At 40.1% G+C, this 16785-nt stretch overlaps 1 protein-coding gene and 1 long non-coding RNA gene across 2 annotated transcripts in view; one reads left to right on the plus strand and one right to left on the minus strand.

Moving 5' to 3' along the window:
• The window catches only part of LOC142657109 (uncharacterized), a 361195-nt gene that overhangs the window by 103822 nt on the left and 240588 nt on the right, over positions 1-16785 (minus strand). The window lies entirely within an intron of this gene.
• BRINP2 (BMP/retinoic acid inducible neural specific 2) overlaps positions 1-16785 on the plus strand; it is a 202182-nt gene that overhangs the window by 2980 nt on the left and 182417 nt on the right. Inside the window, exon 2 of the mRNA XM_075833084.1 lies at positions 8773-9068. Coding sequence (XP_075689199.1) covers positions 8824-9068 — 245 coding nt within the window. The 5' untranslated portion in view covers positions 8773-8823. The remainder of the gene's footprint in view (positions 1-8772; positions 9069-16785) is intronic.

Here is a 16785-nt window from a genome sequence, read left to right on the forward strand (position 1 = left end):
GGGGTGGAGAATTTTGAAGATCTTATTTTGATACTGCATTGGCTTCTATATAAAAAATAACACTCATTAAAGTACTGGGTTTTCTGCCGGCCTGTTGGCACTACTAAAATTTTACATGCCAAGACAGCAGTTACCTTGTCATCACTAAGCATGGAAAACTAACATCAAACAAACTCCTTATTATTATAGGAGATATATTTAATGCATTATCTGAGACCCAGACATCTTCTCTTCCTCCATCTACACCTGCCTCTGCTTTTCTCATGTGCCCAGTCTCTCATACAATTCAATAGAAGACTACTTGCTTGCATGCTTGCCCGCCTGTCTATCAATTTCCCCCAAAACTATCTTTCCTGTCCCATAGATGACATTGTCGGTGCTTCTGCCCTTACGGCACGTCTACTGTGGTGATCAGCTCTCTTCTTCACTCTGTGTTCTGACATGTACCTCAGAGATGGCAAAATGTGCCAATTGATTGTGTTGTGTGCCAAAAGGAAACGCCTCTAAATGCAAAGCAACCACTCTGTTCTTCATGCCAACCCTACTATCCGTGGCCTGGATGCAAATAGTTGGCATCATCAGATAACCTTCTCAGGTGACCCTTATTTCCTTTGATCTCAGCTCCCAATACACACTCCTTATGTATATGTAAACCTGGTTTAGGTTTTCCATGTTTAAGAAAATAGATACATATACAGCATTACCATTCAGTTATACTCTGTAACAGATTGCCCCAAATAGGTAATGGAGAACGCGTCAGGTCCCAGTGAAGACCCTCTAGGAAGACTAGAAGTTATTGGGTCCGGTTTCCTAGTCTCTCTCTTCCATTTATAATATAAGATACTTTCCCGTGGTCTGATAAGTATTGACCTGGTCAGATTGCAGAAACAGCTCCCATACAACACAGGTGAACTCTATGAGACAACCCCTTTCAGAAAGCGGCCCATGGAGAGATCAGATAAAAGCCCCCTTGCTCCCGGTCCCGTGCCAGGCAACTAGGCAAACCATTGATTTTTCTGGGGGAAGCTAGGCATTTCTGCTGCAGCAGCCACTGCAGGGTTAATATAGTATTGTAGAATCGGATCCGCTCCAGAACATAGAGGACGGTCCACAGTGGGAGATTCCCCTCTGTGATATCCATATGTCCAAAAGGGTCATATAGACAGGGGTGTCTTCTTTTGTATGGCCATCCTAGTCATACAGAGATGACTCCTCAAGTCCGCCGGAACGGGAGACGGTCATTTTATGGGCCAGAACAGAGAGTCGTTCCAGCTTATAGAGGATGGTTCCAAGCAGGGGACTCCCCTCTATGATATCCATAAGTCCTAAAAGAACATATGGATAGGGTTGCCTTCATGAGAAAAAAACTTTAATTCTCTTGTTCCATGGCATGAGGGAAATTTGGTTTATTAGTTTAAATCCCATAAAATGGTATATAAAGGTTTCAAGAGGTCCTGATAACTGGACATATGTGAGATAAAGAAGAAATTTTACTGGAGATCCTGTCAGTAACCCCAATAAAGAATAGTACAGTCAGGCTCTCCCCAGCCTGAAATGGCTGATAACAGGAAATAATAGATTTTGTTCACCTGCACAGCAAATAAACATGAGATAAAGTTAGCTATGGTTGTTACTTCATTATTTTATTAGGTTATATATATTAAATGTGGTCAGAAGTTCTACCTTATCTAGTCATTGATAGTTGGTCTGAGAGTGCTGGGATGTAGATGACAGCTACGTACCTTCTGGGTAAGGTGATCATGGGTGGACATTAGCAGAAAAGGTATTTGCCTAGAGTATTGGAGGGACTTGAACCCTCCCAGGTGTAGCCACTAAAATACATGGAGTACATACAAGCTCCAAACAGATGTTGCCCTTGGTCAGATATCAGCCCAGGTCCCTAGTGCTACAACGCCACTGTGCTGACCATGCAGAGCTGAATGTGTCATTTATTTGTTAACTTTTACGTTTTTTCAATTATTGGTCAACTTTTTAAAACTAATGGAATGAGTGGAAATAAACATATGTAAGTCTGCAATGATAATATAATAATTATTGAATAGAGCATGTTCATTATGCCATCACCAAAGGCTGCATACTGTTCTGAACTTTCACTGATAATCTCATGGGCAGGCAATGACTATGGCTCAGGGATTGTGAAAAAGTCAATTTCACATTTCATCAAATTAGATGTTCTCACCCTTTGCCACCAACATTAATATTATACTATCCACAGGCACCTTTGCAGCAGAGTGTTCATATCATGTCCGCCCATTGAAAGCCTGAGGTAGATAGAGATTGAGGTAAATATATGGTCATGTCTTTGAGTGGGGACTTGTGCGCTTATCAGTTTCAGTGCCATAGGGGTCAGCACTCTATTGCATTGTAAATCACTGCAGGCCCTATCAAGATTAAAAGTGTATCCTCCAGCAGTAGGGAAGATACATGTATGTGTTCGCCCTCTGCCTAACCTTGTGCTTTTATAAAGCGCTAACCTCTATGCCATACCTTTCTGTATTGGCAGATGCTCCATTTATACATGGGAACATTTTCACAGACTCATAAAACAAAAGTGCCTTCTTCATACATTAAAGTTACCACCTGGCTCACATTCACATGAACAGATTACACCATGAAATGCGTGAGCCTGGACCGGCTGTGCTGTTTACTGGACATCAGAAGAGACCTTCATATTGCTCTATCTAAAAACATACACAGTATTCTAGAAAGTGATCACTCTGATACATAGTAACAATTTATAGTGGACATTTATAATCTAAATGGCCACTCTCATGTTGTTATGGTAGACAGATTATGATAATATATGTAGACTATACACTCTTGTCAATTATAAGTTATGAATGCTGATGTCATTGTCTATTAGTAGTAAAGTCATTGCGTCAGTCATCATTAAGACATTTGTAAGGTATAAGGCATAATGCCTTGGACATGTGTACCATAGACGCAGCTGTTAAAGGGGACTGTGAGCTTACATTGAAATCCCCAAAATCGGGACATTTCAAGCCCCACCCATGCTCTACCTGGGATGCACCCAAAACTGGAAATGGCCACTTTTCATGCAAATTTGCGTAAAGAATGCCCCTTTTGCATCCTGGTTTGCGGGATTATCCTGCCAATATCGGGACTGTTGGCAAGTATGCGTTAGGAGAGGGAGGCTAAGTTCATTCTGGCCTCACCTTCCTTTGTAATAGGCTATTTAAAGCGTACTTAACTTTTTAGTTGATTTTTCAGAATAAGCTGCCTTATTTAGTGGTAATAGCTGAGAATTCAGAACTGGGGTGACCTATAACACTAACTAGAAGCTGCAGCAGTGCCTGTGTCTCCTCTCTCTGCTTCTGCACTCTCCACCTGCTCCCCTCCGCTCTCCATAGAATTGTATGGGCAATGTATCTGTATGTCTGTTTCTCTCTCTGCTTCTGCTCCCTCCTCCTGTTCCCCCTCCCCTCTCCACAAACTTCTTTTGCCAGGCAGGGAAGAGACACACCCCCACTTCCTGTAGTTCGTTTCCTCTGCTCTGTACCTATGGACGGATTTTGCTTAACAACAGGGGGTGGACAGCGGATTACAGGAAGGGAGACAACTAGGGGCAATAACTTCACACAGAATTTGCATGGATGAAACAACTAAATTTTAGCAGGAAATAAATTGCAAAGTTGATCTATATCGGGTATACTATTAGATTAGCATAAGTTATTTGAAAAGTTAGTGTCCATTTAAATCTTGCAAAGGATGCCCTTTTTCCAAAATCAAAGCAGACCCTTGTGGTTTTAATCACAGTTGAGAAGAGCAGGGAGGAGACAGGGGAAAGCTGGGGAGCACTCCCCTCATTAAATATGAGTCTGCTGTTTTCTTTATTGGGCTCTCTTAGCCAAACAGCACAATATTTGTTTGTGCCATTTGGGCTAATAGTAGAGCGGACCTGTTCCCAGACTATGCCACCCTTATATATGCAGACCAATCTGATGCTAGAACTGTTTTAAAAGAAATTACCTTCTACTGCCTATTAAATCGAATGTGCTTATAATTCCACGGCTCCCAATTACTGGTGGATTGGCACACCGGAGAGAGATTTTTTTGGGCAGTTTTGAAGGAGATTCACTATGACTATTATCAGTTGGAAATCTAAAGACTCACATACTCTGCTTTCTGTGTCCACCCCTGAAACAGACAGATGATTATGTCAGCCTTGTCTACTACAAGTGCTTGGAATGGAGAGGGCCCTTTTATTCCAAGATGGAGGGGTATGATACCCTATAGGACTGTTACATTTGCAACTAATATATATTAAAGGTCGCCTGTCACTAGTCAGATCCTGTGACGTTAGGACTTGTATAAGATGTTGTAATACTGTAACAAATAGCGGGTTAGTGGGTAACTCTGCACCTACTACATGACCCTCCGATCATATGCATCTCATTGGCCGAGAGGGCACAGGTACATTATTTTGCATATCGCTCATGAAAACGAGGCAAACGAGTTTCAAAAGTGAAAAATCATCAATCGCACAATTTATTTTATTTCCTTTTCCGCACATGGTAAGGGTTTTCTGCTCCCTGTATTCACCATTACTGCATAGTTTCTACATTGCATGAGCTGGGTCCCCTTCTGTTTCCATACTTACAGTACCAACTTCTAAATCCAAAATTGTGAAACTTTTTTAGCTCTTCCCAGTTCCATTCCGAAATATCAATTTTAATGCACATTAGGTCCAGTTCGCTTGTCAGCGCCACACAAATTGCGAATGTGGGTAAGTATGTATTTGTAGCAAAGATGAGCAACAACCAAGAAGGCCTCATTATATACAGTATCATACAGGAGTTTTCACCCAACTTTCCCAGGCTCCTAAGTAACAAATTTATGTAGGTAAGAAGTGATACATGAGTCTGTGAAGTATTTTTACATCGTTTGGGGGATTTAATATTTAATATAAGACTCCGGAACAGCTCGGCGAAGCGCTACGGCAGCTGTAAAGCCACACAATAAGATTGTCACCCAGGTTACAAATATTACAAAACGAAGGTTGAATAGAGTGTTTAACAGTTTACCGAAGAGGACTAAATCAAGAACTCATAACTACTTAGGACTTTTTCTTAGCGATGAAATGCTCTCTAAATATCTGTATATGAGCAGAAACATATTGGGGCATATTTATCCATAAAATTATCTGGTGTAATTGCATTAAAAGGAATGGCATTGAGGTTAAATTCCATATTTATCACACCCCCGCTACTTTTTCTGACATGTATACAATTTTCGTAAGAGTCCCAAAAAAATGGGACTTTGCAAAATATTTATTTTTCCCAATCCTAATCCGTATTCCTTAATCAGCATGCACCATGTTGATGAATACAGTGTTGTATTTTTTTAAAGAGCAGCGTGCAATCAGTTTCAATGCCGCTTTAAATGGCTGACAACAGAGAACAATAGATAGTACTGAACAGAACAGTGACTGGAGATAAGATAAACTTTAGGCTTAGTGTCCATTTAAAAAAACATTACTGTGGAGGCACCAATGTTTAATAATACAATAATCCAGCACTAAAGTATGCAAAACCTGCTTTTTGAAAAATATCTTGTATTGGTGGGCTCTAATCCGGAGTCTGAATTATTTAAGTCATCTTGTAGAATGTATTTCTTTTGTTCAGCCTAATACCAGACTATTATTTATTCATAATTTTTATTGTGAGCAGCCTTGGTCCATGATAATTATAAGCTGCAGGCCATAACACAGGACCATTACTAATGCACATTACATTCCACGGGGCTCGTATTTCCGGGTGCTTTACTCATTTCTCACTGATTTAATATGGGTCAAATTAAATAATGTTAATAAAAGCCACATTTTTACCACCAGTGTCTTAAATCAACTTACTTTCATAGTGTAGAAGGAACAAAAAAATATTGCAAAAACAGATACAGGAGATTTGCATTGGGGGGATTGATCATACAATTGCCAGATTACAGATATAAAAACTTCTGAGGACCCTTTGGTACAGACACGTGCATTAAGGCACTGTAATTATAAAATAAATTGTTTAAAAAAAATAAAAAAAATGACAATCCTTCCGGCAGTTTTTAGGTCTTTTTTTCCCCCTCGTTCCATGCATCCTGAGAGGGTGGGCTCTTCCTGGTGTTATGTTAGAGCTGCTCTGCTCTATGCCAATCTGAGCCACTCTGCTTCTCCCCTTCCCTCTCAAAACATACAGTCTGGTAGATACACTAAGGGAGAGATACTGCAGCTGCACACCCCTCCTCCCTGTTTTACATTAAATATAATTTGGGGTTTCTGAACATTTAGAGAAAGTCTGCAGGCAGCCAAAGGAATACCACAGGCTACTGGAAGGAGAGGAAGATGCCACTTATAAGATATATTACAAAGTTTCTCAAATGCACATGTACAACTGAAAAAACGTAATTTATTATTGGTGCTTTGAAGCTTTTTTTGAAGTCAAGCTCAAACATAATGGAGCCCAAGAGGTATCGGTGTTGTTGAGAGCTGTAAGACCACTATCGATTCCACATTGATGGACTCTCTTAAAGATAGGTCATTAATGTTGAATTCTAGGAATCCCCTTTAATCTGATATCTGGAGATTTCAGGACAGATCCATCCATACAGGCATTGATGTTTCAAAGTGTCAAGGGTGCAAGTCTGACCTCTGATTGTAGTTTGGGGGACTATTTAGGGAATGCATTTGTGCCCACTAGTTGAGCTTTCATAAATATATATTGTATATTTGTGCTTATGCTACTTTAAGCTTGGGGCAATGCCACCTCCAGTCATTCTAAAAAGCCATAAACTGGTCATGCACAAAACAATTTGCCCCCAATCCCACCAGCATTCTGATTTGTATTTCTTATTTTAGGACACGTATTATTAAAGTGGTATACATTACAAAAACATTCATACAGTAGCTAATGAAATACTAATGTGAATTTAAAGAAAAATCCTGTCTAGGACAAGAACAAATTAGCTGCAACCAATGTAACAAATTTCTATGGCCGCAACTAGTTTTAGTCCCATAGACATAGCTATAATCATCAGTAATTGTTTATAATGGTTAGATCATTAAAGGATCGCTAGGTTTTGCCAACACAGCCTGATTGACGGGGGGTCAACTTCATATAAGAATAAAGTGGTCGCAGTGCTAGTTCTGAGGTTTAGTGGGGTCCACAGATTTACCTGCACAGTGGTGGTCCTGGCCACCCGCTGTGGATGGAATCCAGCTATAATGTTGTAGTTCCCTACACAGTGGGTTGAAGGAATCTTCTCTCTGTAGGGAAAAGCAAAAAGTTGATCGGCAAGAGTCCCAGAGGTCAGAGCAATCCTAGAGATATGCCATTATTTTTAAATATGGGAACCCCTTTAAGTTTGTTAACTTGAATCATTGTGTCTTTGGCTGGCTTTATATATTATTGGTGGAATCCATGAGGTTAGAGATCTCAAAGATTCCCAGAATTAAGTTATTCTTCAAAGATGCTAATTTCATAGGAGAATTGTTCTGTACATGCTTGATACGGCACCAAAGTTCCTAAAAAAACAATTGTAAAAAAAAAATGGTCTGTTTTTTTCCCCAGAAACAGCACCACTCTTATCCATGGGCTGTATTTGGTATTGCAGCTTAGCGCCATTAAAAAAAAAATGAGGACGAGCTGTAATACCAGACACAGTCTATGCAGAAAAGTGGTGCTATTTTTGCCCAAAAAAAAAAAGCAGACCCTTTTCTCTGATATAACATACAAGCCCTTTAAACTTATAATTTATTTTGGCTTTTCAGACCAATTAAAATAATAATGCCATTTGCAGAATATGTATATGTTTAGTGATTAGTTTAGTAATTATTGTGTTTGCCAAGCACAACACTATGTAGAAAATCACATTTGTCGATTTTTTTTCTCTTTAAAGCACCTTCTCGGATGTACTAATGTCTTTGACCTATTAATGAGATACAACAGGATGAGTAAAAACAAAACACTCAATATTCAGAAGTGTTTTTTTATAAACTAATAGTATCATTTTGTTTATCTAATACCCGTTTCATAGGGAAGCGCACTACCTATAGGTAAATTGATTTTTTTTGCCCTTTTGTTTTTTCACGTAATTGTCTAATTATGTGATATCTAGACAAACGGATAAGTGCAGTAACACCAGATGAAAACAGAATACTTCATACATAAAATATTGGCCCATTAAGCTTTCAAGTTTTTATAGTTTATATTTCTAGCGTATTGTTCGCAAAGTGAAAACCGATGAGGATTATTATACGAAAACCCTTAACGGGTATGGCCACCTACACCAAATCTGTCATTTCACATCGACTAGACCTGTATTCTGATGGAACGGAAATTTAATGAACCCAAAGAACATAGTAAAACGCTCGATTTTGCCGGGCACAGTTAGCAATTAACTGAAAATTTTAATTTAAAGGTGACTGAATGTTCATAAGAAAACTAATTATATTAAATTCTCAAAAAAAAGGAATCATTCTCATACAAACTTGTTTTGTAGCCGCTATGAACAGTTACCATGGTAACCGTGCCGTTGATTTAATGAGTGTTAATGGCGGGCATTTTAACTTCCCAGGGAAGCAAATTCTGAGCTATTGGTATTGTCAATTTTTTATTACGGAAAGTAAACACAACAATATATAATATTAATCAATATATAAAAGATGGTGACAGGGTAGATGGAAGCTGACTGTTGATAACCATCATTTTGGCTGATTTTTCTGCTTTTTTTGTTTCCACACAGGGAGAGAGGGTGTGAGGGGGAGAATGAAGCATTTCGCTGCGTCCGAGAAGCATGAGGTGGCACCCGTACACCCGCTCTGACTGGGCATGGCTGGTGCTGACTTGGTTGTCTGTAATGCTGTGTTTGGCAACCGCTACAGCTACACTTTCTAGGCAACATGGCTCGGCCGCTTCATCTGGTCAGGCATCACTGGACTGGTTGCTTAGTAACAGGGGCCCTTTCCATGGGGCCCAGCAATACATGGACTTTGCTGAGAGGTACCAACAAGGGTACACCACCAGATATCGCGTTCACAGGTGAGAGATCATTCGTTATTTTTATGATAAAATGTGATTTCAATGTTTATATTGTATAAAGCTTCACATAGGACTTTCATATTGCCTGCTTTAAGAATTACACACACACCACACACACACACACACACACACACACACACACACACACACACGAGCATATATATATATATTTATAAATCATGATGCTTCAAAGAAGAACTCTACTTTCTTTTAATAAATACAATTGTAGCAGTGCTAAATATGGCACTTAACTTTTTTCCCTTACCTTCTACAGTTTTGCCAAGTGACCAACTCACCTCTTACGCACTCACGAGCTCAGCACTACTGTACCTGTATTTCAAAACTAAAAGATCACATGTAATACTCACTGTTAGCATCCAAGGGTTGATCAGAGAGCTCATTGCACAAAAAAAACGTCTGAAGATCAGGAGCTGTTTTCTCTTGAAAACAGCTCCGTATTTTGAGACGTTTTTGACTCTGCGTGTGAACATACCCTTATATTAATGGGCTCCAGTGATCCAGATAAAGAACGGGTCATAGTTCTCAATATAGAAAAGGCCACACCTATATAGAAGTTTCTTATTTGAAATCATTAGGAATTATGGAAACCTACCAGTAAAATCTGATAGATGTCAACCACTGTGACATGTCCAAAATATAATTCCTTTAAAAACAACTAAAGAGCATAGAAAGAAATTAGGAGAGCAGAACGCTTAAAACTATTATATAATTTGGTTAGGGCTTGGTATATCATCACGTAAATTGTTTTTAATTATTGCTCATAGTTAAAGATGACCAGAACTTGTAGTAAGTATGTAATAAATTTATTATAATCACCAGTTTCAGTGCAAACATATTTTTGCGGATACAGTCTTTTGTACGTAATCTTATATTTCTAAAGCCCCCTTTATATCTCATTATTGAACTACGATTAAAGTGTATGGAAATCTACAGTAAACATGTACATATGGCTCCAGCAGTCCGACGGAGGCCAAAAGAGTTAGTATACCATTTTTTGTTTTTTTTTAGGAATGGAATAGCATAGCAAACTACGCTATTCCATACAACAGGATCCCGTAAAAAAAATACATACTGCACGATATACATCTTTTTTCAACATAGGGGCCTATAAATGACGTATGCCTCTGTAAGGCATATGTCACAGGCATACATTTAATGTATACGACATGGGATTTTTAATAGGTTTTCATTAAGTATCCATTAAACGGATACCATTATAGTCTGTAAGTCAAGGATACGTTAAATGGATGTTTAATAGTGTTAACCGTCACCCATAGACTATAATAGTATCCGTTTAATGGACACATCTTGAACCCTCATGACTCCAAGTTCATCATGACGTATCAGTTTAACATACATATGCCATTACAATCTATGGTGACGGATGCCTAAGTTCAACGTATACTGTGGGAGCTTTTCCTGGCCAATTCGTCAAATGTAGGACATTTAAATTAATGTGAACTAGACCTAAACATGTTTATTTTGTCTTTTCTTATAAAGGAGGGTATCTGTTATATTAAGAAATTAAACTAAGAACTAATTGCCCGCAACTTTGAAATATTCTGTACAAAATGTTGAATGGATAGTATGGCTGCAAGCAGAGGCAATGTTTATTTACCTAGCCATTAGTACATAGAAAGTGGATATAGAAATCCCTACACACACATATACTGCTATATGGACATGAATAATAAAATAAATTCACACCCTGCTGCCACAGTTCCGTAGATCTAAACTTGGCCACTGAATTTCAATATAGGGCACAATGAGTAGCATGGAGGCTTAGCAGCATTAATGTCCTGCCATCTGACAAAGGAACATGTCTGCATGGAGTTTGTATGTTCTTCCCATGCTTGCATGGGTTTTCTCCAGATTCTCTGGTTAACTAACTTCCTATAAAATTGTCCTGAAGTAAAAGTCCATCTTATATATTGATATTATCTACATAAAAGATGAGTCATTTTGTGCTCATCTTGAGAGACGGCCTATGTTACAGTGCAGAGCTGTATTCACAATTCTGCTGGTTGTCATTGGAAACAGTCAACAGGCTTGTCATCAGACACTACCCTGTACATTGACTAAAATAAATACTACTCTTCATAGAAGGCAAATCACTAGAGCAAACTATGTGTAGAGATTGAGCTGTCAAGGAATGCTGGGAGATTTCCGCTCCAAAGCCGGCAGAAACATAAATGCATATTTCCAATATATTGGGAAAGTTGCTCAACTTTTTATGTTAATTCTACATGCAAACTGTAAAATGATGTGTAAAAGTGGATATTGCTGGGTTCATATGGTTCAGTTTTAACATTTTCTTGCCAAAACCCGGAGTTGGTCCTGAAGGGAGGAGAAGTATATCGAAAAAAGTATTGTACCTCTACTCATTTTGGGACCCAATCCTAGTTTTGTCTAAAAAAAATCCTAATATAAAAAAATGTCAAAGTTTGTGTACAGTGCTGCTAAAGAACTATTGTATATAAATGCTGGTGCCCAGCAGAATATACGATGGGACCCTTCTAAGGACAGCGGGACACAAGAAATTTATTTGTGTAGCATTCCTTAGTGGCGGGTATGATGGTTCATTTGTGTTTTGCGACCAGGGAGGCCCATTACAATTTTGCTATGACATTTTCGATAAAATCCTATCTACAAATCATCTTATAAAATAGTGGATCAGACTATACAACAAATAAATGATGGGGATTATCCTTTTAATTATAACTGAACAGCACAGAGAATTTATATTAGAACAAATACAGAGGCTTAATAGCATCAAGTATATTATATATTATATGCTGATCATCTATTCTGGTGTGTGGGAAGAGTCCTTGATGATGACTGGAGCTTTCAATGTACAGCAATAGCCGGGAGATCTATAGATTAGAAATCGACCACAGTTGGATCACAGTGAGGACCATACTGACAATTAGGACGAATTCACACATGGCATATATTTGACCATAGTAAATCCACCGCAAAATCTGCATGTTTTACATGAGGATTTTGATTTAATTGCGAATTACAGCTGACATAAAACATGTGAATTTTGGGACGGATTTGCTGCGGCCAAATCTGTATGAATCCACACTTGGAGATGAGTGAAATTCTAAGAATCAATTTGTTGGTGTTCCACCGGGCAGACGCAGCATTTCCATTGTCTTATAAGTGCCAAATACAGCTCAGTAATAGGACATTCCCTGATGTCGAAACTCTGGCATTTCACTCACGTATAACCAAACATCAAATTATCTGGCCAAAAAAGTAGTGGCCAGTAAAAAACATGTTGAGTGATACATTTTCCAATAATGGTTGTAACAAATAGTTTTTGCCCATTAATAATGATGAAGCATTGTTAGCAATAAGGCTGGGTTCACACGACTTATTTTCAGACGTAAACGATGCGTATTATGCCTCGTTTTACGTCTGAAAATAGGGCTCCAATACGTCGGCAAACATCTGCCCATTCCTTTGAATGGGTTTGCCGACGTATTGTGCCGACGACCTGTCATTTACGCTTCGTCATTTGACGGCTGTCAAACGACGACGCGTAAATTGACTGCCTCGGCAAAGAAGTGCGGGACACTTCTTTGCAACGTAATTTGAGCCGTTCTTCATTGAAGTCAATGAAGAGCAGCTCAAGATTACGGGCGTCAAAGACACCTCGCATAATGCGAGGAGGAGCTTTTACGTCTGAAACGACGCAGCTGTTTTCTCCTGAAAACAGTCTGTCTTTTCAGACATAAAAGGAAGCTAGCGTGTGCACATACCCTTAACATTACCGCTTGTATCTGATAAGTTAATTTGTCATTACTAAATGCATCTTAAAGTCCAATTTCAAAACCATTTTAGTTACAAACTTACATATTACGGTTCAAAAAAGATGTCCATCAAGTACAACAAAGGGATAGGAGCGGATGTGGCATGAACCAGTCTGGCTATTAGACGGGATCAACATTCAAAATGTGAATTCTGTACATAGGTGCTGATGTTATTTTCTTCTAAGAAATTGTTTAAGCCTTTTATGAAGCTATTTACTGTTCCTGCTGTGACCAACTCCCGGCTATTCCACAGGTTCTCCGTTCTTAAGGTAGAGAGGGCTTGTTGCCTCTGGAGATTGAACCTTTTTTTCTCCAGATGGAAGGGGTGCGCCCTTGTCTTTTGAGGGGATTTCACATTTTCATATATCATATTAGAGAATTCTGAGTTATTAGAGTGGTCCCCTATTTAGGATCCTCCTCTCATGGCCAGAGTGGAGAGCGGTTACAAAGAGCGTCTCTCTCTCTCTCTCTGGAGGACCTGTCCTGTTCTGTATTACAGAGACAATACATCGATTTAAATGGGCACTATGTAATTCTTAATTTCCCCTGTGGTGGCGCTGCATAACTATGTTAAATTTATAGCCAGGTTTTCCCACAGATTACAGTTTATCGATTTTGTGAGCGGTTTATTTTCTAAAGACCCTTCTAACAACTAGCGATTGTCCAAAGAGAACAACCCTTTTGAGTGAATTTGTTTTCAGTTATTGCCAAAGTGTAGCTCCACTTACAAAGCACGCCGGCTCTCCTCCTGAAGTTTAGAACTGATGGCAGGAGAAACTGCAGGGGAGACAGTGCGTATAAGTTGCTAAGGCAACCAGCGTCACCGAAATCTCATCTGCCAAGCTCCTGTGCAGGTGAGGTGTTGGCGTCCCACGTTTGCCTCAGCGACCGGCCCACCCTACCTTCCCTTCACCGTCTTCCCTTGCCAGTTCTTAGGAGCTAAACTTTCCATTTCCCAAATGCAAACTAGATAATATATGAAAAGATCAGCTATTAAACTGTATTATTGATCCCCATCTAGATCTCTGAATAAGGCAGACATTCAGGCATCGGCTTGAAAAGTGAAATGCAATGCAAGTGATTTTTCAGAATCTGATCTGCATTCCATCAGAAATATTATTTTAACACCAGTCTCCTGAGGCAGCAAAACTGTCTTCAATCGTATGTTCTTTGAAAACTATTTTATAGTATACATAATCTTCATAAAAGTTGAGAAACTTTGTAATACATTGCAGTACTTATAGACATCCTGTTTTACAGCTGGTAATAAACTTCAGAGCTGCATTCACAATTCTGCTGATTGTCATTGGAAGCAGTCAACTACCCTGTTGACAGACATATATTTAACAGCTTCGCTGAGCTCCTATAATGCAGTAAGAGAGATAATATTTCAGATTACTGCACATTTCCTGAAATACACTCTACAGAATGCAAATCACAAGGACAAGCTCTGTGTAGACATTGTGCCAGCAAAGAATATTTTGAGATTTCAGCTCTATAGGCTGCAGCATTGTGAATGCAGCTATAGAGGGCTACAGGGCACTGCCATGCATACTTCATCAGTGGGAGGCAGGGGTTATTTGCAACAAGAGTGAGGGGGTACATTTTAATTTTTACTATTAGGTACCTTTTTCTTTAGGGCCTTTCCCAACATTGAACATGTGGCTATGTACAGTACCATCTCCATGGACGCATAGATCTTTCCCCACAATATATATACAATATTGCACTTTTATATACTATTCTTCTTGAGCAAAATACACATGAAAAGAAAGCTGCTTAACCATGTGCATATAGCAGGGGGTCAAGGGAAAAATGGTTCGCTGACAAGATTGTAGCAACATAGACAGGCGTCAGTAATGTTACTGCATAGAGCAAGGAACAACGGAAGTCAGAAATCACTAAGCAGCACTCACAGGGATCAACCTGTCGGAAATATTCTAGATTTGGAATGGTGAATCACGCGTTGCATTCTGATAAGAAGCGGATCACAGAGTGCATGAAAGTAGAGCTGTGTGTGCAAGAACAGAGTATTTACAGAATTGTACGCATGGAGGATTTGCAGCTGCAGAGATGGGGGATAGGGCACAGGAGCCGTATACAATGAAAGACTGAAATTAGAGAACTGGCAATGACAAGGACAGGAACTGCAATTAACAGAGCAGTACAGACACTTTGACAGCTCGGTGCACACAAAGTATTGGGACCAAATGTTAATGTATATAAGGAGCTGATAATCACGGATCATTGCACATATGTTGCTAATTTGCCCAGATCAGCGCACAAATGGTGAAGATAGTCACAGATCAGTGCATCCAAGGAGGTGATAGTCACAGATTGGTGAGCACAAGGAGCAGATAGTCACAGATCAGTGCACACAGGGAGGTGATAGTCACAGATCAGTGCACACAGGGAGGTGATAGTCACAGATCAGTGCACACAGGGAGGAGATAGTCACAGATCAGTGCACACAGGGAGGAGATAGTCACAGATCAGTGCACACAGGGAGGAGATAGACACAGATCAGTGCACACAAGGAGGAGATAGTCACAGATCAGTGCACACAGGGAGGAGATAGACACAGATCAGTGCACACAGGGAGGTGATAGTCACAGATCAGTGCACAGAGGGAGGTGATAGTCACAGATCAGTGCACACAAGGAGGAGTTAGACACAGATCAGTGCATATAAGAAGGGAATGGTCACAGATCAGTGCACACTGAGAGGAGATAGTCACAGATCAGTGCACACAGGGAGGAGATAGTCCCAGATCATTGCACACAGGGAGGAGATAGACACAGATCAGTGCACACAGGGAGGAGATAGTCCCAGATCATTGCACACAGGGAGGTGATAGTCACAGATCAGTGCACACAGGGAGGAGATAGTCACAGATCAGTGCACACAGGGAGGAGATAGACACAGATCAGTGCACACAGGGAGGAGATAGACACAGATCAGTGCACACAGGGAGGAGATAGTCACAGATCAGTGCACACAGGGAGGAGATAGTCACAGGTCAGTTCACACAGGGAGGTAATAGTCACAGATCAGCGCACACAAAGAGGAGATAGTCACAGATCAGTGCACACAGGGAGGAGATAGTCACAGGTCATTGCCCAAAGGGAGGAGATAGTCACAGATCAGTGCATCCAAGGAGGTGATAGTCACAGATCAGTGCATCCAAGGAGGTGATAGTCAAAGATCAGTGCACATAAGTTGGGGATAGTCACAGATCAGTGCACACAGAGAGGAGATAGTCACAGATCATTGCACACAAGGAGGAGATAGTCACTGATCAGTGCATACAGGGAGGGGATAGTCACAGATCAGCGCACACAAGGAGATGATAGTCACAGATCAGCGCACACAAGGAGATGATAGTCACAGATCAGCGCACACAATGAGATGATAGTCACAGATCAGTGCATACAGGGAGGTGATAGTCACAGATCAGTGCACAGAGGGAGGAGATATTCACAGATCAGTAGACACGAGGAGATAGTCACAGATTATCGCACATCGGGATGGCGTAGTCACAGATCATTGCACATAGGAAGGGAATCATCACAGATCAGTGCACAGAGGGAGGGAATAGTCACAGATCAGTGCACAGAGGGAGGAGATATTCACAGATCAGTACACACAGGGAGAAGATATTCACAGATCATCGCACATTGGGATGGCATAGTCACAGATCAGTGCACACAGGGAGGGAATAGTCACAGATCAGTGCACACAGGGAGGAGATATTCACAGATCATTACACACAAGGAGGAGATAGACACACTTCATTGCACACAAGGAGGAGATAGACACAGATCAGTGCACACAGGGAGGAGATAGTCACAGATCAGTGCACACAGGGAGGAGATAGA

This window comes from Rhinoderma darwinii, chromosome 7 (genome assembly GCF_050947455.1).
Source record: "Rhinoderma darwinii isolate aRhiDar2 chromosome 7, aRhiDar2.hap1, whole genome shotgun sequence".
In the NCBI taxonomy this organism is placed as follows: domain Eukaryota; kingdom Metazoa; phylum Chordata; class Amphibia; order Anura; family Rhinodermatidae; genus Rhinoderma; species Rhinoderma darwinii.